Source organism: Phodopus roborovskii, unplaced genomic scaffold (genome assembly GCF_943737965.1).
Source record: "Phodopus roborovskii unplaced genomic scaffold, PHOROB, whole genome shotgun sequence".
NCBI lineage: Eukaryota > Metazoa > Chordata > Mammalia > Rodentia > Cricetidae > Phodopus > Phodopus roborovskii.
In genome coordinates this window covers 88,369-106,914 of record NW_026125285.1, presented here as the reverse complement: position 1 = coordinate 106,914, position 18,546 = coordinate 88,369, and the positions used below count along the sequence as shown (strand labels likewise).

Sequence of the window (18,546 nt, the reverse complement as noted above, 5' to 3'; positions counted from 1 at the left end):
TGAATATGAGCACAGGAGATCTGGCCCTGGCCCTCCTCTGCCTTATGATGGTGTGGTAGGAGAGCTAGCCCTGAGGTCGTAAGAGTGGGAAAGCCATTCTTGCCTCTCAGGAGCTCTATGTCTTAGCCCATGCACCTAGTCTGTGCAACACAGTAGAGTTGGCCCTGATGGTCCAGGTGTGTGAGAGCTGCCACTGAGGGTATGAAAGCAAAAGAACTGGCTCTGTTCTTTGCTCATTACTGTAAGGGGTGAGCTAGCCAGGCCAATGCTGGAGAGCTCACCCTGGTGATGAGGACAGGGGAAAGCTGGTGGTTGACTAGCCCTCCAACTAACTACCCAGGCCAAGAACCAGGGTTATGTGTTGGCTCACCTCTACACCCACCCCATCTATGATCTACGGAGACATGTAAAGGTCCTGTAGGCCTAAAACTGTAGGATCTCCATGACACAGGGCAACAACAGTATGCTCAAGAGGAGTCCCAGTGAGGGCCCAGCATTGACAGTATAGTAGACACTAGAGACCTCAAACCAGACCAATAACTCTTTGCAATGAACACTTGAAAGTAAAGGTATGTGGAAAAAAGGGTTCACAGCATGACTCACTGTGTCACACTACACAATGAGATCTTCTCTCTCTCTTAAATTTTATTTTGTTTGGGATAGTGGAGGTGCAAGGCCAGAGAGCAGATACAAAGGAATTGGGAAATGAAAGGGATAGAGATGTATGATGTGAAAGATACAAAGAATAAATAAAAAAGAAAGTTTAAAAAAAGATTTACTACTCATAAATTTGAAAGTGATAGCCCAGACATGGCATGGTAGACTGTCAAATATCTGACCCTTTTTTTATTTTCCAATCCACTGGATACCTCATAACTAGTAAGATTTTCCCAGTATGATAGACTCTTCATTCTGTAAATGATGTTTCAGCCACGTTTTGTTGTTTGGTTCTGTCTGGGTTGGTTCTAGCTTCATCAACTGTGGCAGAGGAATTCGCTGTCTCACAGGAGCTCTTCTCAATCTTTAGCTCTAATATCCATCTACTGGGACATGAGAACCTGCTAAAGAAAGCATCTGCATCTTTTAGTAATTCAGAATCAGGGATGTATTCTAAAGGAGCCATGCTCTTAGCTTCTGTTGTTAACTACAACAGATTGTCTTAATATTTGTATCTTAATTAGTTCATATTGCATCTTCTAACATCTCAGAATGTTAGAAGTTTTGTAGCTTTAGATATTTTTGGGGTTTAGTGAAATGTGTCTGAGATTACCGAGTCACTGTCCCTTTATTTTCCTTTTAGAGGTGTGATGTGCTGTGGGAGGACTTCCATCAGAAACTAGTGGATGGGTCCTTGCTGACATTGGACACCTACCTGGGCCAATTTCCTGACATAAAGGTATTTCACTGTGTGAAGAAAATAATGGAATGGTCACATGTAGTTATTGGAACCAGGGCAATAGAGGAGAATTAAAAGATCTCAGGATGAAATGAAAGATATTTATAACTTTTCATTTAGTCAAGCATGGGCTTTTATTCTATTCCTATTATCGTGAAATAAAATTCAGCTACAGAAATCAAAGTGTCTCTCTTAGTGGACACTTCAATGTTTCTTTCTTTGCCAAAGTCTTTTTTATCTATAAGCCTGTAGATACAAACTCAGAAATCAAATGTACCAAAAATCCAAATCTTCATTATAGTCAAACCTTGTGGGGTGATTTTCATTAGAATAAATGGTCACAGGGAATGGGGAAACCTAACTGTAAATGTGGGGAGAAATCTGATATTTTGCTATTCACTGCTAGTTTTACATGTGGTCACAGAACACCTGGGCATTTTTTCTGTCTTTGAAAATTTCACATCAAAATTGAATATAAGCCTTTTAGGTGTATTTGCATTAGGATGTAAATGCTTTATGTTTAAAAACAATTGATTTAGTTCTTAACTCCTTTGCAAGGGTGAACAAAAGAAGTGAATGGTTTAATGCTATGGATTTGGAACTGATTTTGGGGGTAAAGATGAGTTTAAGCAAATGTCTGTGTGCAACAGATATGCAGCACTAGTTCCTGTGTTCAAGATGCAGTCAGGGCACTTTGTCCTTTTAGCAGGGTGAGGAGGCTATGATCCAGCACCTGTGGGCATCTGGAGCATTTCCTTGTACAAATCCACTGTGCCCTGACCTTTTCTATAGTTGTGAACAAACACCAGGAAACTTCCTATAGGAAAATCACTGGCCCTGGCCATCCAGTGAAATGAAACAGCTTCCATAAAACAGCACACAGGGTGAGGACTAGCTTTTCTGCTTCCACAGGGCATGAATAAAGAGAACTGCCCAATATGGGAAGAACAGTTGCCACTTGCTGAGTACTTACTGGTCATGAACTTTAGTGAATCTCTCCAAAAATGTTCCTCTCAGTGGCTGCATGTCAAGGAAACAATTCTGAATGATGGCTTCCCAATGTTGTTAGCATAGCCACCAGTGGTTTATTCCCTGTGTTTTCATTTGTTTTGAGTCTCTGTGCTGGTGTCTGCATCTGTCAGCAGACATTGAAATCTAGAAGGCAGCTACTAGAATTTACTAGGTTCTTAGAATAAAGAATTTGATGAGGGGCACATGGATAGTGTTAGAAACAAAATGCTTATTGATAAGCACAGCACCCAGGTAAGGAAGTGACCAGAGATCTAGGAAAGGTTAGGTCAGTGGTGTTTCTTTCAGGCATGCTGGGAACTGTACTATGCACACTGATGAGCCTGCTATATTTCTTGTCACCTTTGTTCTGGAGAGGTTCTTATCCCTGCTCTATCTTTGGATTCTGATGTGTTCATTTTAATGGTCTTGGCCCTCAAAGTCACCCCATCAGATTTTGAGAAACCTGTGTTTCTGTAGTACAGCCCACTTCCTGTTCTTTTTAAATAAACATTAAAAACACTCGCAAATAAATAAAAATACCATGTGCCAAAATTAGCCAGACCCAAACTCTATACAACTTAATGAACTTATGTACATTTAAATTTGGCATTTGAAATGGAAGCTATGAAGCTTCACATTAGATTTCACACTTTCAATACTGAATGCATTTTATGCACTTATCCACCACCAAATCCATCTGTTCTTCAAAATCTCCAGTTATCAAGAGAGCTGGACCCTGTCAGTGCGGAGATCAAGGCCAAATCAATAGGCAATCTTTCTAAAAGTGGGACCATTGTACACTTGTCGAAATTTTTCTTTCTGAAGGAGGAGTACAGAGTTTTAAAAAGCTTTCTTTTCACTGAACTCAGAGAAATGGCAATGGCAACTAATTCTGTGGTAGATTCAAGTGTCATCCAAGATTGAACTGGCTCCTCAGTATGTTAAATAATTGTGTACCAATACTTTTTCAAGACAGGGAGTTAGGACATGGCAGCCACATACCCTGGGCTGTGCCAGGCAATGAAACTACTTCAAGTGGCCACACACCTCTCTAGTATCTCTCAACCAAGGCTTTTCTTTGCGTTTGCTGTGTAGCTAAGAGCCTTTCAAGTAATGTCTGTTTTCCAAGAGAGAACTGATTGGTAGATTGAATCAGTGTATCCAGGGGAGAAAGAGAAACCAGGTCTTATCCTTCTAACTTCTGATATTACTTCTATTGCCTGCTAGTTCAATTTCCATAAAATTGTAATCTAAAAGTTAGAAAAAAATAAAGAAAACAGTATTCTACCTGAAAACCTAAATCAGCTTGCAACTTGTCTGATTCTATTGCCATTTCATAGTGTGACTGAACTAAGTATGGTTGGGGTTTACTAGATAAATAGACAACTAAAAGGAATCTTGATTTCAGAAGGAAAAAAAAACAGGTGCAGTATTACCCAGAGACAATTATTTTATTGCTCTGTTTCCTAAAAGTATAGAATTACAAAGCAATCATGAACAGAATTACAGGGTTGAAACAAAACAAAATCGATTACACTGGTTGCTCATATCGGTTTATTTGAAATCAACATGATTTAACAAGTGGAACTTTTACCTAAGGAGCCTCTTTCTTGAGAGTCATCATTGACTTCACACACAAGTGTGATCCATCAGTGGCAGCACATCTAGGGACTGGGGAATAACAGGTCTTCATGATACTCTGAAGGCACATACATGCTGAGATTTTACATGTGTCATGTGAAGAAGCTGGACCAGTCTCTTCTCCCCTTTTAGCCTTAACTCTCAAGCACCTTTGACAAAATTATCAACCAACTCAGAGGATTGGAAAACTATGTAACATGACCAACAATTAAGGGAATATCGTGGATATATTAAGAAAGACACAATTTGTAGAGCGGACAATAGCTATATTCAAATGTGTATGTGTAAACAGATTTTAATTTTACATGTACTTAAGGAATGCAATAGAGGAGTAGGAGTAGACTCCCTAAGGTCATAAAATGATGGTTGGTGAATGTGTAATGAAGGGGTTATTGTTGGAAAGAAGCATTATGAGTAAAACTGACTTCCTTGGCTCCTACTTGAATCAACAGGCCATGTGCATTTAAAACGTCAGGCAAATTCCCAAACATTTACTATAGCCTATCACAAAGGACTATGAAGCACCATTCATGAGGATGATGTTTGACTTTTGAGCTGTGACTGGCAGGGCACTCCATTGTGTAGTGTGACATCTAGAAATCAACATTATAATTAAAACCTACATGGCACCAACCCAGGCAGGCTTACAGCTGTGAACAGTTACTATAAAATGCAGTTTTGATTCTAAGTTGGCAGCCATGCATGAGCAACTAAGCATATATTTACTTCAGTGTGCCAAATTGAATTCCAAATTGGGGTTGTTAGAGAATTTTTAAAAGTGTAACAAATTATTTTCTAAACTAAGCAGTGAGGAATTTTGAGAAATTTTAATTAAATTTATTATTGCTTAACATTTATTACTATTACTTAAATTGGCTTATTTAATTAAGTTTACTATTGGGTAACTAATTAGAATTGTATTGTATAAAAACGTTAATCTGAGTTAACTCTGTTCTTATGACACTTTATTATTTATTTATTTATTGTTTCATACTCCTAAAATGCCACACAGGAAAGGAAATAAGCTTGATTTGTTGTCCCAGCACAAAACTGTATGTGTTGAGTGAATGGCAGATCTTAAAATATTCACTTCCACCCTAGTAAGCTGCCCTCTGAGAGAGCCTTGTCAGTTATACAGGGAAATGTCTCACAAGAATTCACTTCATTTACTTCTTGAATAAAACCAAATTACCAGTGTACTCTTCTACCTCATTCCAAAGCAAGGGAGTAACTGAATTTCAGCTCTTTCCAAAGACCAATTCAATCTTCAGTAGCTTAAGATTTGCTATTTGGAAGATATTAAAGTTGTCTCTAGGGCAGATGCACATCTGTATAGAAGAGCTCTGGGGACATTGGACAATGCACAAGCATCTGCCCCTTAGAAGGAAACAGTCAGGTGCTTGTTAAAAACAATGAGTTTTATCATCATTCTGGCACAAGAGGTCCCCTGCCTGGGCTAACTCAATGACTATCATAAGGCCACTCTGGGTGTGTCTTAAAGCATTCCATTGCCATTGGAAAGTAGTAGAAACAGGAAATTATTATTGGATTGAAAATTAAGATTTGAAGCTGCTCAGAGTGAATAACCTTCTGAATCTACCTGTCATCAGACTCAGGGAACTGTGGAGGATTGGTGCTGAGTGGCAGGAATAATTAGCAGGGACTGGGGAGGCAGGGGAGGGGGCATTAACAGAGTCCCAGAAGCAGGATTGGGTTGATAGGAGGTCAGGCAGGAGAGATCTCAGAAGGTGCAAATTGGAAGCAGGCAGTCTCTGGCAGCTGCTCGCCTTGCACTCACACCTGAGAGTCAGCTGCCCTCTTGAGTGCTGTTTCTTGTGTCTCATCTTCTCCTGTGTCAGTCGGTAGAGTGGATTTCTAATTTAATTCCTGTTCAGCTCAGGCATGGTGATTGTTCTAGGCAAATTCTAGATTAATCTCCTGAAACTTCATATTCTGTGAGTAAAATGGGAACAATCCTTACCATAGCCATTCTGTAGGTTGCTGTAAAGAGTCTTCTGTGGTTACTGTGTTGCATTAAACCATAAGTATATTATTAATACTTTTTCAATCTTATTAGCTTACCCAATATAAAAGGTTTTCAGATGTTATCTCACGAAATGGTGTTTATTTTTAGGCCTACTGCAAGCAGCCAAAGTTGCAGAGACATATAATGCGTGGCTGTCAACTCTTCTCTCAGGCTAATTAAGTCAGAATCTAAGTCTAGATCTCAGAATTCAGTGTATTTTTCCCTATTTGTTTATTGGCTCCACCTCTTTAACTACACATTTTAGTAATTACCATACCTTTATAAATATACATTTTCAACTGTCATATTTAACTCCACACAGCTTATGCTACTTAATATATCATCTGCATCACTCATGATATACTCTACTCATCCTTCCATTTGGGGTATGGTTTACCCATATTTCACTCTACAGTGTTATAAGCTCCATAATACACCACCTCTGTTTTTGTTGCTATTGTTGTTCAGAATGGGTAGTAATGTCTTCATGCAATTAAAAATGAAGACAGTTGTACACATTTACCTTGACTTTTACCCTCTATTTTTTCTTTTTCTTTTTTTTTTTTTTTGACTTTTACCCTTTATATTATTCGCTACATCGTGCAGTTTCATTTATTGTGTTAAAAGTATGCTGGGAATGAATTCCCTGTTTTTGTCTGAGATTTTCTTTCACCTGCATTTCTAGAAGTTACTTTTACTTCCAGAAATAGTCTGACTTTAAAAGATTTTTTTCACAACTTATTTTTTTTAAATATTTTATAGCTGGTATTGTTTTATGCCTTATATGTTTTCTAAAGTTTAGTTTGCTGTAGTTCTTTCTTGTGGACATACTATACTTACACTATTTTTAAATTACTTTTTATCTTAGTATAGAAAATAATGAATTCCATTCTCTCATTTTCATGCACACACACACACACACACACACACACACTCTCTCTCTCTCTCTCTCTCTTACTGTATTTTGCTCATGTTCAGTCACTTTCCTCCTCCTATGTTTTTCATTATTATTGATTTTAAATGGTCTGATTAATATAGGCCTGGGTGTCCACAGGTCAGTATTTTTCCCTTCTAGGTTTCTCAGATCTGTATTGTTATTGAGCATTTAGGTTCATAAACCTGATGCCCAGTTTCCCTGTGTTTTAAAACAAATGAGAGAGCTGGAATTGATAAAAAAAATGGATTCATGTACAGTTTGGCCATCACTATAAGTAGATAGTCAGCAGTGGGGGGAGGTAGATAGTTAGCAGCAGGTGATAGTCAGCAGCGGTAGGTAGTCAGCAGAAGGAGGTAGTCAGCAGCGGTAGATAGTCAGCAGTGGTCTAGGGAGTCAGCAGCTGGCAGGTCAGTAGATCACATCTTGAAGGACATGGGCCTTGTGCTATGGAGGTCTGCAACCCAGAGAAGTTCTTTTCTGTTTAGGTTGAGTTTCTTTATGGGCAGCTTCCTGAAAAGTAACTTGTTCCACATGAGGGAGAATCGTCCATGTTGGCTGCTATACAGCTCTGGGAGTGGGTCACTGTGCACATAATTTCAGGCTATATGGTCCCTGTGCAAGTAGGCGTCATACAAATGAAGATTGTCCTGGATAAGCAAAATTCAGTCCTGATCAAAAACTTGGTCATGGGGCTGAAGTTCTGTGTTGTTAAGGTTGCTGTATGCCATGGCTAGTGGTTCAGGATTTCTGCACCAAGCTTGTAAAATGTCCTTGATGAGGTGGCCATGGGAATGAGCTAGCATATGAGCAGTATCCCCATGTACTGGACACCGGCATTTCCAAAGTGATACATTAGCTCTAGGGATTCTAAAGTTAAAGGACAGTGATAACTCCAAAAGATTTCTTAGAAAGTAAAACTGTCTTATAGGGAACTTCCTTTGGTATGCTATTATAATCATAAAACAAAATCTAATGTGGCTTTCTTCTATCTTCTGACTGCAAGCATGTTAAGAGTGAGCATAGATGCCAATAGAGAGTCCGGGTTTGCCTGCTACACCAGAGAAACTCCGCAATTTTCCTGCTCTTTGATGGAAATGTATGCCTTTAGCAACTCATGACTGGCCGCATTATTATCAGAAGGGACACTGTTTACTACACAAAGGTCTGAGAGCTTCATTCTGATGTCTAGCTGTCTTTCTTCCTATTCATATTTTGGCTCACCTCTGTCTCCTGTTAAAGCTCTCACCTTCCATGTCAGTGAGATGACTCAGCATGTAGGGGTGCCTGCCACCAAGCCTGGGAACCCACCTGAGTTCAGTCCCAGAAAGCCACATGATACAAGGAAAGAACAGGCTCAACAGATAGTTTTCTTTTTTTTTTTTTTTAACTGTACTCACCCAGGCACATACAAATGTAATTGCAGCAATTCTTTAATGTCTTCAGCTGCTGTCTTTGACAGAAAGCATTTGATCTTTGACTTTTGGCAGTCATAGACTCTTACCACCTCTTCATCAGTTCACGTGTTTTCCATGTTGACAGAATCGCATTGCTAAGCGCAGCAGGAAGCTTGTGGATTATGACAGTGCTCGCCATCACTTGGAGGCTCTGCAGAGTTCCAAAAGGAAGGATGAGAGTCGGATCTCTAAGGTAGGGATGGATCCAGTGCATGACATCACTCTCCAAATCTTAAGGCATGCAGCAGCCTTGTTTTTAAAAATTAGATATTTCCCTTTTAAAGGACAGACTTCAAAGTAAGTTATACTTTTCTAAGCTACTTTCCTTAAAATGCTGTTATAAGTGAGATCCATGAGTGACAGTTACGGACATATTTTGACCAGAATAAATTTGAGCCCTTTGCAGTGTTGCAAGATCAAAGAAACCAAGGAGAGTTTCTTTGCTTCTTCATGGTCTGTGAATACTGCTAAAATACAGATTCTAGTGGGAGGCCAACCTTGGAATTCTCAGACGAGACTCCCAATTGAAAATAAAGACAGAAGCAACTTTTACATAACATCAATTTATTGTATTTATTGCAGCAGCTCTTACCATTTTAATAGTTATTTTCTCTAATTATGTGATGAACACCATGCCTAGATAACTTGTAGAAGAAAGGTTTATTTGGGGCTTTGGGTTTTGTAAGGAAATGCATCCATCACCAGCACAATGGGGGAGTATGGCAGCTGGCAGGCATGGCAATTGGATCAGGATCTGGGAGCTCACACTTTAAATCATAGGAAGCAGAGAGATCAAAGTCAAAATTGGGAGAGTCTTTAAGCTTTCAAAATCTGACCCCCAAATGACACACTTCCTTCATCAAGGCTATACTGCACAAACCCCTCAAACAGTATTACCAACTGAGGACCATGTATTCAAATGCCTGAGACTATGGGGTTCATCCCATTCAAGCCACCACAGTCATGTGTGTCAGCATTGCAGATGCCAGCTTTCTACTACTCCCTAGGATCCAATCTTTGTCTTTTCTATCACATACCATTGCCAAAGCATCTTCCAACATAGCATCCCTAGATCAGGTTTTCTACTGTTCACATCTCTTAATGGTCCCCATTAGGAGAAAACAGCCTAATCTCCCATCATGACATGTACGACTTTCACAGTTTGGTTATAACTTACTTGTCTACCCTTACAAAATTTCAAGCCTTTTACTTCCTCCTTTCTTCTATGCACCCACCCTGAGCAGATCCAAGCACACCAGCAAGGTTGTGTCCTGGAATTTCAGCCCGTGTTTCATTGCCTTTATATACAGTGACTGAATATTTTTTCTTTGTAGTATGTTCTATAGCAAATTACAAGTCTATGTTGAAAATATACCTAGTAGTAATTTATATTTTGTATGGAAATTGAACTGTTCCATGGGAGCATTCATGAGCAGTATCCACAACAGAGATCTGTAGAGGCAGTATAGCATTTCTGTAGAATCAACGAATCAGACCAAAGCTCAACAAATAGCCATTGGCTTTTTCGTGAATCTTACTATTTCATATTTAATTACAACATGGTGTGGATTTAAACAAATACCTCTCCTTGAAGCCTTCCAGGATACCACAAAGCTATTCCTGTTTAATATGAAGTGATACTTTGAGTACCAGAATGGATCCCCATGTGTGTAAATATAATGTATGTCATTTCTAGGCAGAAGAAGAGTTTCAGAAAGCTCAGAAAGTCTTTGAAGAGTTCAATGTTGACTTACAAGAAGAATTACCATCATTATGGTCCAGGTAAATATGCTGCTGCCCCAGTTTGCACATACCACCTTTGGCAGTTCAAGAAGAGTGGCTTTCCCCTGTATCACCTTCCTTGCCTATAGTGTTTCTATGTTTTCTGGGAGAAGTACTGTACTTATGCTTTCCAATATGGAAGCCACTTGTCACATATACCTGTTGGATACTCGGGTTATGGCTGGGGAGACTGAAGAATGGAATTTTATATTTATTTTGTTGTGACTCGTTTTAATTAAATAGCCATATGTACTTGGTGGTTATTTAGACACTGATATGTTTCTCAAGTTGAGAGTCAAATTCTAGCTAGGAGAATTTCCTCTAATCTTAAGACCCCTTACAGTAAGACCCCTCCCACTTTTATTTCCCTTACTCTTAAGACGTTATCTAGTCATCTGACCTTGTTCTTTGGATTTTTAACCTGGGCTAGATTCCTACTTCAGACATCAAGTGCTGTTCTTATTTACAGGCATTCCACAGTTCTCATGATATCAAGTGATATTTATGTGGTTTATCCTGTTTTCATTACTCAGTGGTAGAACCAAGAAGTTACTGGAAGCAGAGATGCCTTATGTTCCTCAGTTCTCATCAGCAGTTCCTTGCCACCAGCCCCTTAAACAGAACTCTGCTCGCCATGCTGTATTACTTTTAGTCAATCACCTCCCCTACCTTCCAAATAGCTGTTGGCCCTGAAGAAATTAAACTTGCGTGCAAGCTTAATTCCCCACTGCTTTTATCTGAGGCTCTCTTTAAATGAAATTGCACACAGTCATGATTTTTCACAAGTACATAGTTCTTTTCCCATTTACATTACTCAACCTTGAAATTGAAGTCAGTACTTTTAATCTTCAATGTCTCCTATGAGGAAATGCACAGGACTGGCCATGCAGCAGGGAACATGTATTCAGTGATAAATGCTTGAATCCCTGCATCAAACTCAGACATTCTGAAATTATTTCCTGTGTCTGGTTGTGCCATAGTGTTCACCGGGTCCTCTCTTCTCTGTCTTTGCCTAATTATTCTACTTATCACTGAAGCTGAGTTATTGACATCAACTATTTTCAGGTCCATTTTTCTCATCAGTTTTGTCAGCTTTTTAAAAAAATGTATTTTACTCCCTTTGCAGATGTGCATATTACTGAGAATATTATCCTTATAACATGTCCGATGTTTTTATTTAGTTGCTTTGACACAGTCTGGCCTTTAACTTGATTTATAGCAAAGGATTACTTTGAATTCCCAATCCTCTTGACTTCACTGCCCCCCAAGTGCTGTGATTACAGGTGTACACCACCACATGAAGTTATAAAGTATCCTCTTGTATCTCTCTTAATAAATGTGTTTGATACCTGCATCATTCAAGTCTCTGTTACTCACACTTTTCATGGTACCTTTCTGGTCACCCTTTTCCATTCTTTTCCTTTCACTCTGTTTGCATCTTTGGATTTAAAAGGTGGATGGTATTAAGGTGGATGCTTGACTTTAGTTTGTTCTTTGCTTCTTTTGTTCTTCAATTTGTTCTTTTGTTCATTGTTTCCATGCAAAGAAAATTGTTTCAAACATTTGTCTGTATAAAGAAGAGAAGTAAGATCTGTGGATATGGCTGGGTCAGTGATATGCTTTCCATGCAAACATGAGAATCTGATGTCAGATCCCCATTGCCAAATAGAGCTGGGCGTAGTGGCATGCATTTGTACCCAGCATAAGGATCAGAGACAGATGGATTACTGAAGCTCACCAGCCACCAAGCAGGCCAATTAGTGAGCTGCAGGTTCAGTGAGAGACCTTGTTTCAAAATTCACCATATATACATGCATAAATGCACATGCATGCACGTGCACATGCACGCACATGCGCACGCACACACGCACACACACACACACACACACACTACAGCATAGAGGAATATATGGTTGCAAAAGATTGTATTATTTATTGTTTATTTTGGGAAGTTGCTCACCCACACTACAGAAGTATTCTACCTCCTGACCTATATTTATATTTTGACCAAACTTGTGATTCTTTGAAGACGGTTATAAAGTATTACTACAAAGATTGAGGATGTTGTAGGGGATACTTCAGATGGATTTTTTTTTGAAGTCAGTATTTGGTAAACAAATATTCTAAGATGATGAGTGCACAAATAAAGGCAGGGTCATTGTAGATTCTTGCTTCTTGGAACCTTTTTAATTTAAAAAAAAATTTTATGTGTATGGGTATTTTGCCTACATGTATTTCTGAGTACCATATGTGTCTGGAAGCCATGAAAGCCAGATGAAGGTGTCAGGTCCTCTGGAACTGAGAAGTTAAGAATAGTTGTGAGCTGCCATGTGAACTCTGGGAACTAAACTCAGGCCCTCTGGAAGAGCAGTCAGTGCTCTTAACTACTAAGACATCTCTCAAGCTCCAGTTTTTGGAAGTTTAATTGATGTCACATGACATGAGTTGATTAGAAACCATATGCTAAGAAGGGAATTATGGGAAAAGAGTGGGACAAAGGCTAAGTTTACATTCATTTATTTATCAAATATTTATTGGCCACTCACTGCTTGTCAAATTTTTTTGAGGTGTTATAGATTTTATTCTGAGAGTTGTATTTTCTTACAGCCTATGCTAAAGGATAAGAAATAACAAAAAATAAAACATCAAACAAAAATAACAAAATGGAGACTGATATTGCTGGTTGACTACTGTAACTTCAGAGATGAGGAAGTCTTCTCTCAAGGGTTTTGTACATAATCAAAATGAAGGTTTGGAAATTCGTTGAGTTCTATCTTATGTTTGCAGAATCATTAGAAAGCCTATTAAGGTAACAGTGTCTGGGGCTCAGAAAGCAAGATAGGAAACACTAAGCATGGATGGTGTAGACGCCAGATGCCTGAGTGGCAACATGAAGCAGTGTGCAGTATCGAGAAGCCCTGAAGGAAAACCTGAGAGGAAGTAATCAGAACTCTTTCAGGACCCTGAAATTGTAGAACCCCAACAAGTTGTGACCAGAGGACATTCCAATGATGAATGCATTGCAGGAATGCCCATGACAACAGGAAGATCAAGTACAGGGAAATTAATGATATTTCACCTGTGCTGAACTTCCACAAGAGGGCTCAGTGGGTGGAGGGATCAGAGGCCCCATGGCAGGCACTGATGAGTCCATCAGATGTGAGGGAACAGCACAGTGGATATCTCCGGTTTGAAGATCTTGATTTTAGGATGGGCATGAGGAATCACACAGCAAATATAGAGATTTGATAGAACAAGGTAAACCTTTGAAAATCAACTCTTGGCCCCTTGAGAAGATGGTAGTGCCAGTGACAAAAGGGGACATTTGGCCCGAGAATGTGTGGGATGAGTGGTGGATAGGAATATAGGGGGTATGAATAGGACTGGTCAGATAGGGCTGGAGGCTGTTTCACATGATTCTGGCTTGAAAGACTGGACAGCAGTGGACTCTGTTGCTTGGAATAAAGAAATAGTGATCTCATGTGCATGGTGAAGGACTTTGGTGCTCCTAGTCATAAATGGGATGTCTTCATCAAAGTCTTCCTCCCCTTAAGGCTTAGGGATTGATGTTGAAGAAGAAGCATGCAGATTGTAAAAGCCAGAGGTGATAGTGACTCTAAGGATAAAGTGTCTTCTAGACACAACAGGATGGGTAAGCAGGGTGATGGGGAGAAAATCATGATAAAAATATATTGTTTGAAAAAATTTGAATAAAAAAGTTCAGGAAAAAAGAGGTAATAATCATACACAAATTTTAAAAACAGGGTCATAGATATTAGCAAATGTAATGAGGAATTTTTTCCTTGAATAGGTTAGATGTGAGACTCTGGATTGCTCAGCCAATAGAAGCAGTTTAACAGACACATCAAAGCTTCCTTATTTAAGCTTTTCCCTAGAATTTGCATATATGAAACATATTTTAAGGAACTATTGAGCTAGGCATAACGTTTCATTTATTGATTTTCTCTGGAATTTAGTCATTTAAAAAATAAACTCAAAACAATATTTGCTGTCATGGCTTGTATGAAAAATGCCCCACATAGTGTTCAGTGTTTGAGCACTTGGTCCCCGTTGGTGGTGCTTTGCTGAGGTTTGAAGTGGTGAGGCTTTGATAGAGGAAGTGTGTCACCAGGTATGGCCTATGAGAGCTTAAGGCATCACCTTAAGTCAGTTTCTCTGCTTCATGATTGCTGTTTAAGGTATAGTCGCAGATTCCTTCTACTGCTACCATGCTGCCCCACCATTATGGATTCTTGTCACTCTGGAACTGTAAGCCTGAATAAACTGTTGTGCTGGTCATGGTGTCTTATCAAAGCAGAAGACAAACAAATAACTACCCATCTTCTTGGTCAGCCCACATGTGTCCTCTCAGGCAGATGTTTGCAGTTGATTTCCTTTAGCCGTTTGTACCCATATCCATTCATTTTTTATATTTGTTTGCATAGGAACTACAGGGGTAACTTGCCATTCCCACATGGTTTAATACTTTGCTTTTAGAATTTAAGTATAATTGATGCAAATGCTCGCTAAGCCCCTTGGTATCATCTGAGCCCACTACTATGGATGTACCCAGAGTTGTGTGTTTTGTTGAGTAATTAAGTAAACAAAAGGGTTGATTAGAGCCTAAGAAATGGTGTTTATATATTCCACTTTGATCCTCCAGAAACATTTCTCTGAAAATACTACAGTGAGTTGTTTCTTCTGTTCAGCATTGTTGCTGTCTTTCCTTTCCCATATAGTTATGTCTGACCTTGTCTCGTCAAATTCAAGTGCAAGTTATATCCTTTCTCCTATCTCAAAGCATGTCTACATGCTTCTTCTGATCTGTGAATAAACGTGACTTACAGCCTGGCAAGGGCCTCTGCTTCCTAGTCTCTGATCTGAGTCTTTACTGTTTCCCAAACATACTATGACAGGGTTTGTATTACCATGTCCCTATGTGCATAGTACATGTACATGTGCAAATGCATATATTTGTCCCCTATATATGTGGAAAATTTGTTCCCAGAACCCCTAGGGGAAACAAAATTCCATGGCTGCTGAAGCCCTTTATGTAAAATGTTGCAGTCTTTGTGTATAACCTACTATTGTATCTTCCTATGCACTTTCAATCATCTCTAGAGTACACAGAAGACTTAATGCCATGAAAAAGTTATGCAAATAGCTGTTGTAAATTGTTCAGTAAATAAGGTGGAGAAAGAATACAGTCTATGTTCAATGCAGATGCCCTCTGGTTTCTCATGGTTTTGATCCATGGATGGTTGAATCATAGTATACAAAACCATGAATACAAAGAACTATCTGCATGTGTGTATATGGAAAATATGGGATCTGAAGTAGTTACAAAAAATATGTGAAGTCAGGACCACATGGTGACTGTGGGTATAGGAAATAAATATATTATGGCAGGGATTTACAGTGCAAGATAAGCCACAGAAAAGCAATGTCTTATTTATGGGACAGATTTACCACTTAATTGTCACTTCATTTCAGACTTCTTAAATTTGGCTCCAAGTTTTTACTTTACTTAAAATTCAAAAACACCTAATTTAGGCAGAATTTGCTAATACTGAAATAACAAACATCATTGTTATAAAAAATTCTTGTAAAGTATCTATGATTTTCTGTTACATTTTCCTCTTTTGGGATTGTAATACAGTTTTCTCTTCCTGTGAAATGCGTGACACTGGACAGTTAATCCCCATGTATTCTTTCTAGTAAATGAGGATCACTGTCTCAGGGGGATTACTGTGAGCATCAAATGAGCAGACAAATAAAAGCACCTTGATAACTCCCGGTTCCGTCAATCCTAATGGTTTCTCCATTTCTATGCACTGCAAGTCTCAGCTTAAGCAAGAGATCATTAAGTTTCCTTTTGTCCAAGGCCTCACTTAATTTTTGTTGTTTTTTTTTTTAAATTGAGAGTTCAGATCTAATGAAATAATCATAGCACCCGTTATTTTTGAGAATGTTATTGAAACAATAAAATGAATTAATTAAAGTTGTTGTTACTCAGATGAGTTAAAACGAATTAAGTAAATTAAGTCCATATATTTTTCATTTGGAATTTATCCTTGGGTGGCAGGCTAAGTCTCCATTTGGCATTTGTGCTTATTCTTAGAAATCTCAGATGAAGACAGATGGAATTTGCCTCATGTCCCAGCACCCTTCCCATAACTTCCCTTTACAAATGTGTATGAGGTGTTGCCAATGGGCAGCTTGTGTACTCAATAGCTAAGAAAAGTTAGGCTTACTCTATGTTGTTATTAAATCCAATGTCATTCAAAATTATGTATAGTAAACAGTCTTAATATGTTTCATTGCCATTTAATACCATGTTTTGCTAACTGGTCTCTCATTTGTGTTTCCCCATGGCAGACGAGTTGGCTTTTATGTCAATACTTTCAAAAATGTCTCCAGCCTTGAGGCCAAGTTTCACAAGGAAATTGCAGTGGTGAGTAATGGTGACTGTTTCCTTATGGAAGATAATGTAAAGGAATCAGAGGGCAAGGCACACAACCACTGACTAATTCACCCTCTTACATGGTTTTTGTAGCAGTGGTTTGTCACTACTCTGCACTAGTTGCACTGCCTTTTGTCAATAGTGAACACAGTTCTTTATATCCTTCCAAAGTTTTATCATAGCCTCACTATCTTGTTTTTCTCTTCTGTTGGTTGCAGTTGAAATTTCAAGTGATGTTCTAAACTGATGAAAAGTTGGTCTCAAAATATTCAGAAAGGCATCAGCCATGTTGATTACCATTGTTTTTGTAGTTCATCAGGACAGCCATGGGACTATTTCTAATAGAATTAAGACAATAAGTTTTTCTCTTCTGCTTTATATTCTAGTGAATACGTATTTGATTGATTTAGTGTTTGGTTTATTTCAGCTTAGCTATAGATTTTAAATTTGGCATATGGAATTTCAAGTGCCCTGATACCAATCTAATTCTTAGAGTAATTGTAGCCTCTCATTAAACAGTTTCTTTCTTAAGGCGAACAGCATGGGTGGGCACTAGAACGTCCTGTAGCTAATAGGCCTCTGTCCCCTTAGCTTTGCCACAAGCTCTATGAAGTGATGACGAAACTCGGTGATCAGCATGCTGACAAGGCCTTCAGCATTCAAGGAGCTCCCAGGTATGCCACTGTTCCTCAGAGCTGGTTATGTCCCATGTGCAGTGATGTGCTGTGCTTTGAATTGTCTGGAGTCTGGAGAGCACATTGTACTGTTTTATTCACCTTGTAAGAGTCTAAAAGGACCCTTTCCACCTGGAGAGTGATCCCAACCTTTGATGTGTGGCTTTTATATTTCCTTCTGGGCTTCAGATACCTCAATATGCTACTGGTCACAGTACAAGTAAGTAGCTGCCTCTCTGGCTCACATGGGACCTGAGAGCAATAGTATGGGGTAGTGATCATTTCTACTTGTTACTTTACCCAGAATAGAAAATATTCGAAGGCTCCGAAGTTGTGTGCTGACTCTTATCTGTTGAAGAAAGGAAGGAAGTGGAAGAGCCCTTTCCACCTCTCCCACTGCTTTGGCATTTACCACCCAACATGGCTTTATTATGCCTCCATTGCCTGTTGCTGATGGTGTGCCAGTCATAGACTGAGGGCCCATTGTCACATCTTAGCTGTTTGCCTTGGTTTGATTGCAGGTCCACTTCCTCTTATGATTTTGAAGTCTCTGTTATGTTATCCCACCCATGCTTAGCAAGCATTAAACTATAAATCAGAGGCCCTTTAGGTTTCTGAAGACTTAATTTGTTTATGCTGTCAATTTGTTTTGTTTTCCTTGTTGAAGCCCAATAACCTCATTTAAAAAAAATATTGATAGACTTTCCAGGTGTTGGTGGCTCACGCCTTTAATCCCAGCACCCAGAAGACAGGGGCAGGGAGATCTCTCTGAGTTTGAGGCCAGCCTAGTGTACAGAGTGAGTTCTAGGATAACCTCCAAAGCAATACAGTGAACTCTGTGGTGAAAACCAAACCAAAACAAAAATGGTTTCTAATATATTCATAGGAATATATTTATAGAATTATTCACAAACATATGCAGTGCCAACTTCTCCATATGTCAGTGTGTGATGACTGCTGTTTTGATCACTTACTACTCCTGAGAGTGGCCATAACTGTGCCCCTGCTATTCCTGCCAGAGTAGCAAGTGTGTCTTCTCTCTCCAAGGGAAGGACATGGCCTAAAAGAAGCCAGGAAAGGGGCAGGATTATGGCTCCAACATTGTTTGAATATCCACATGACTTTTGGATGTTGTAAAAGTCAAGTAGGTAAAGAAACAAAG

The 18,546-nt window shown here is 39.1% G+C and overlaps 1 protein-coding gene across 1 annotated transcript in view; it reads left to right on the top strand.

Moving 5' to 3' along the window:
- The window catches only part of LOC127233963 (amphiphysin), a 104,189-nt gene that overhangs the window by 39,315 nt on the left and 46,328 nt on the right, over nucleotides 1-18,546 (top strand). The window contains exons 5-9 of the mRNA XM_051200643.1: nucleotides 1,301-1,396; nucleotides 8,551-8,658; nucleotides 10,162-10,247; nucleotides 16,626-16,701; nucleotides 17,302-17,384. Coding sequence (XP_051056600.1) covers nucleotides 1,301-1,396; nucleotides 8,551-8,658; nucleotides 10,162-10,247; nucleotides 16,626-16,701; nucleotides 17,302-17,384 — 449 coding nt within the window. The remainder of the gene's footprint in view (nucleotides 1-1,300; nucleotides 1,397-8,550; nucleotides 8,659-10,161; nucleotides 10,248-16,625; nucleotides 16,702-17,301; nucleotides 17,385-18,546) is intronic.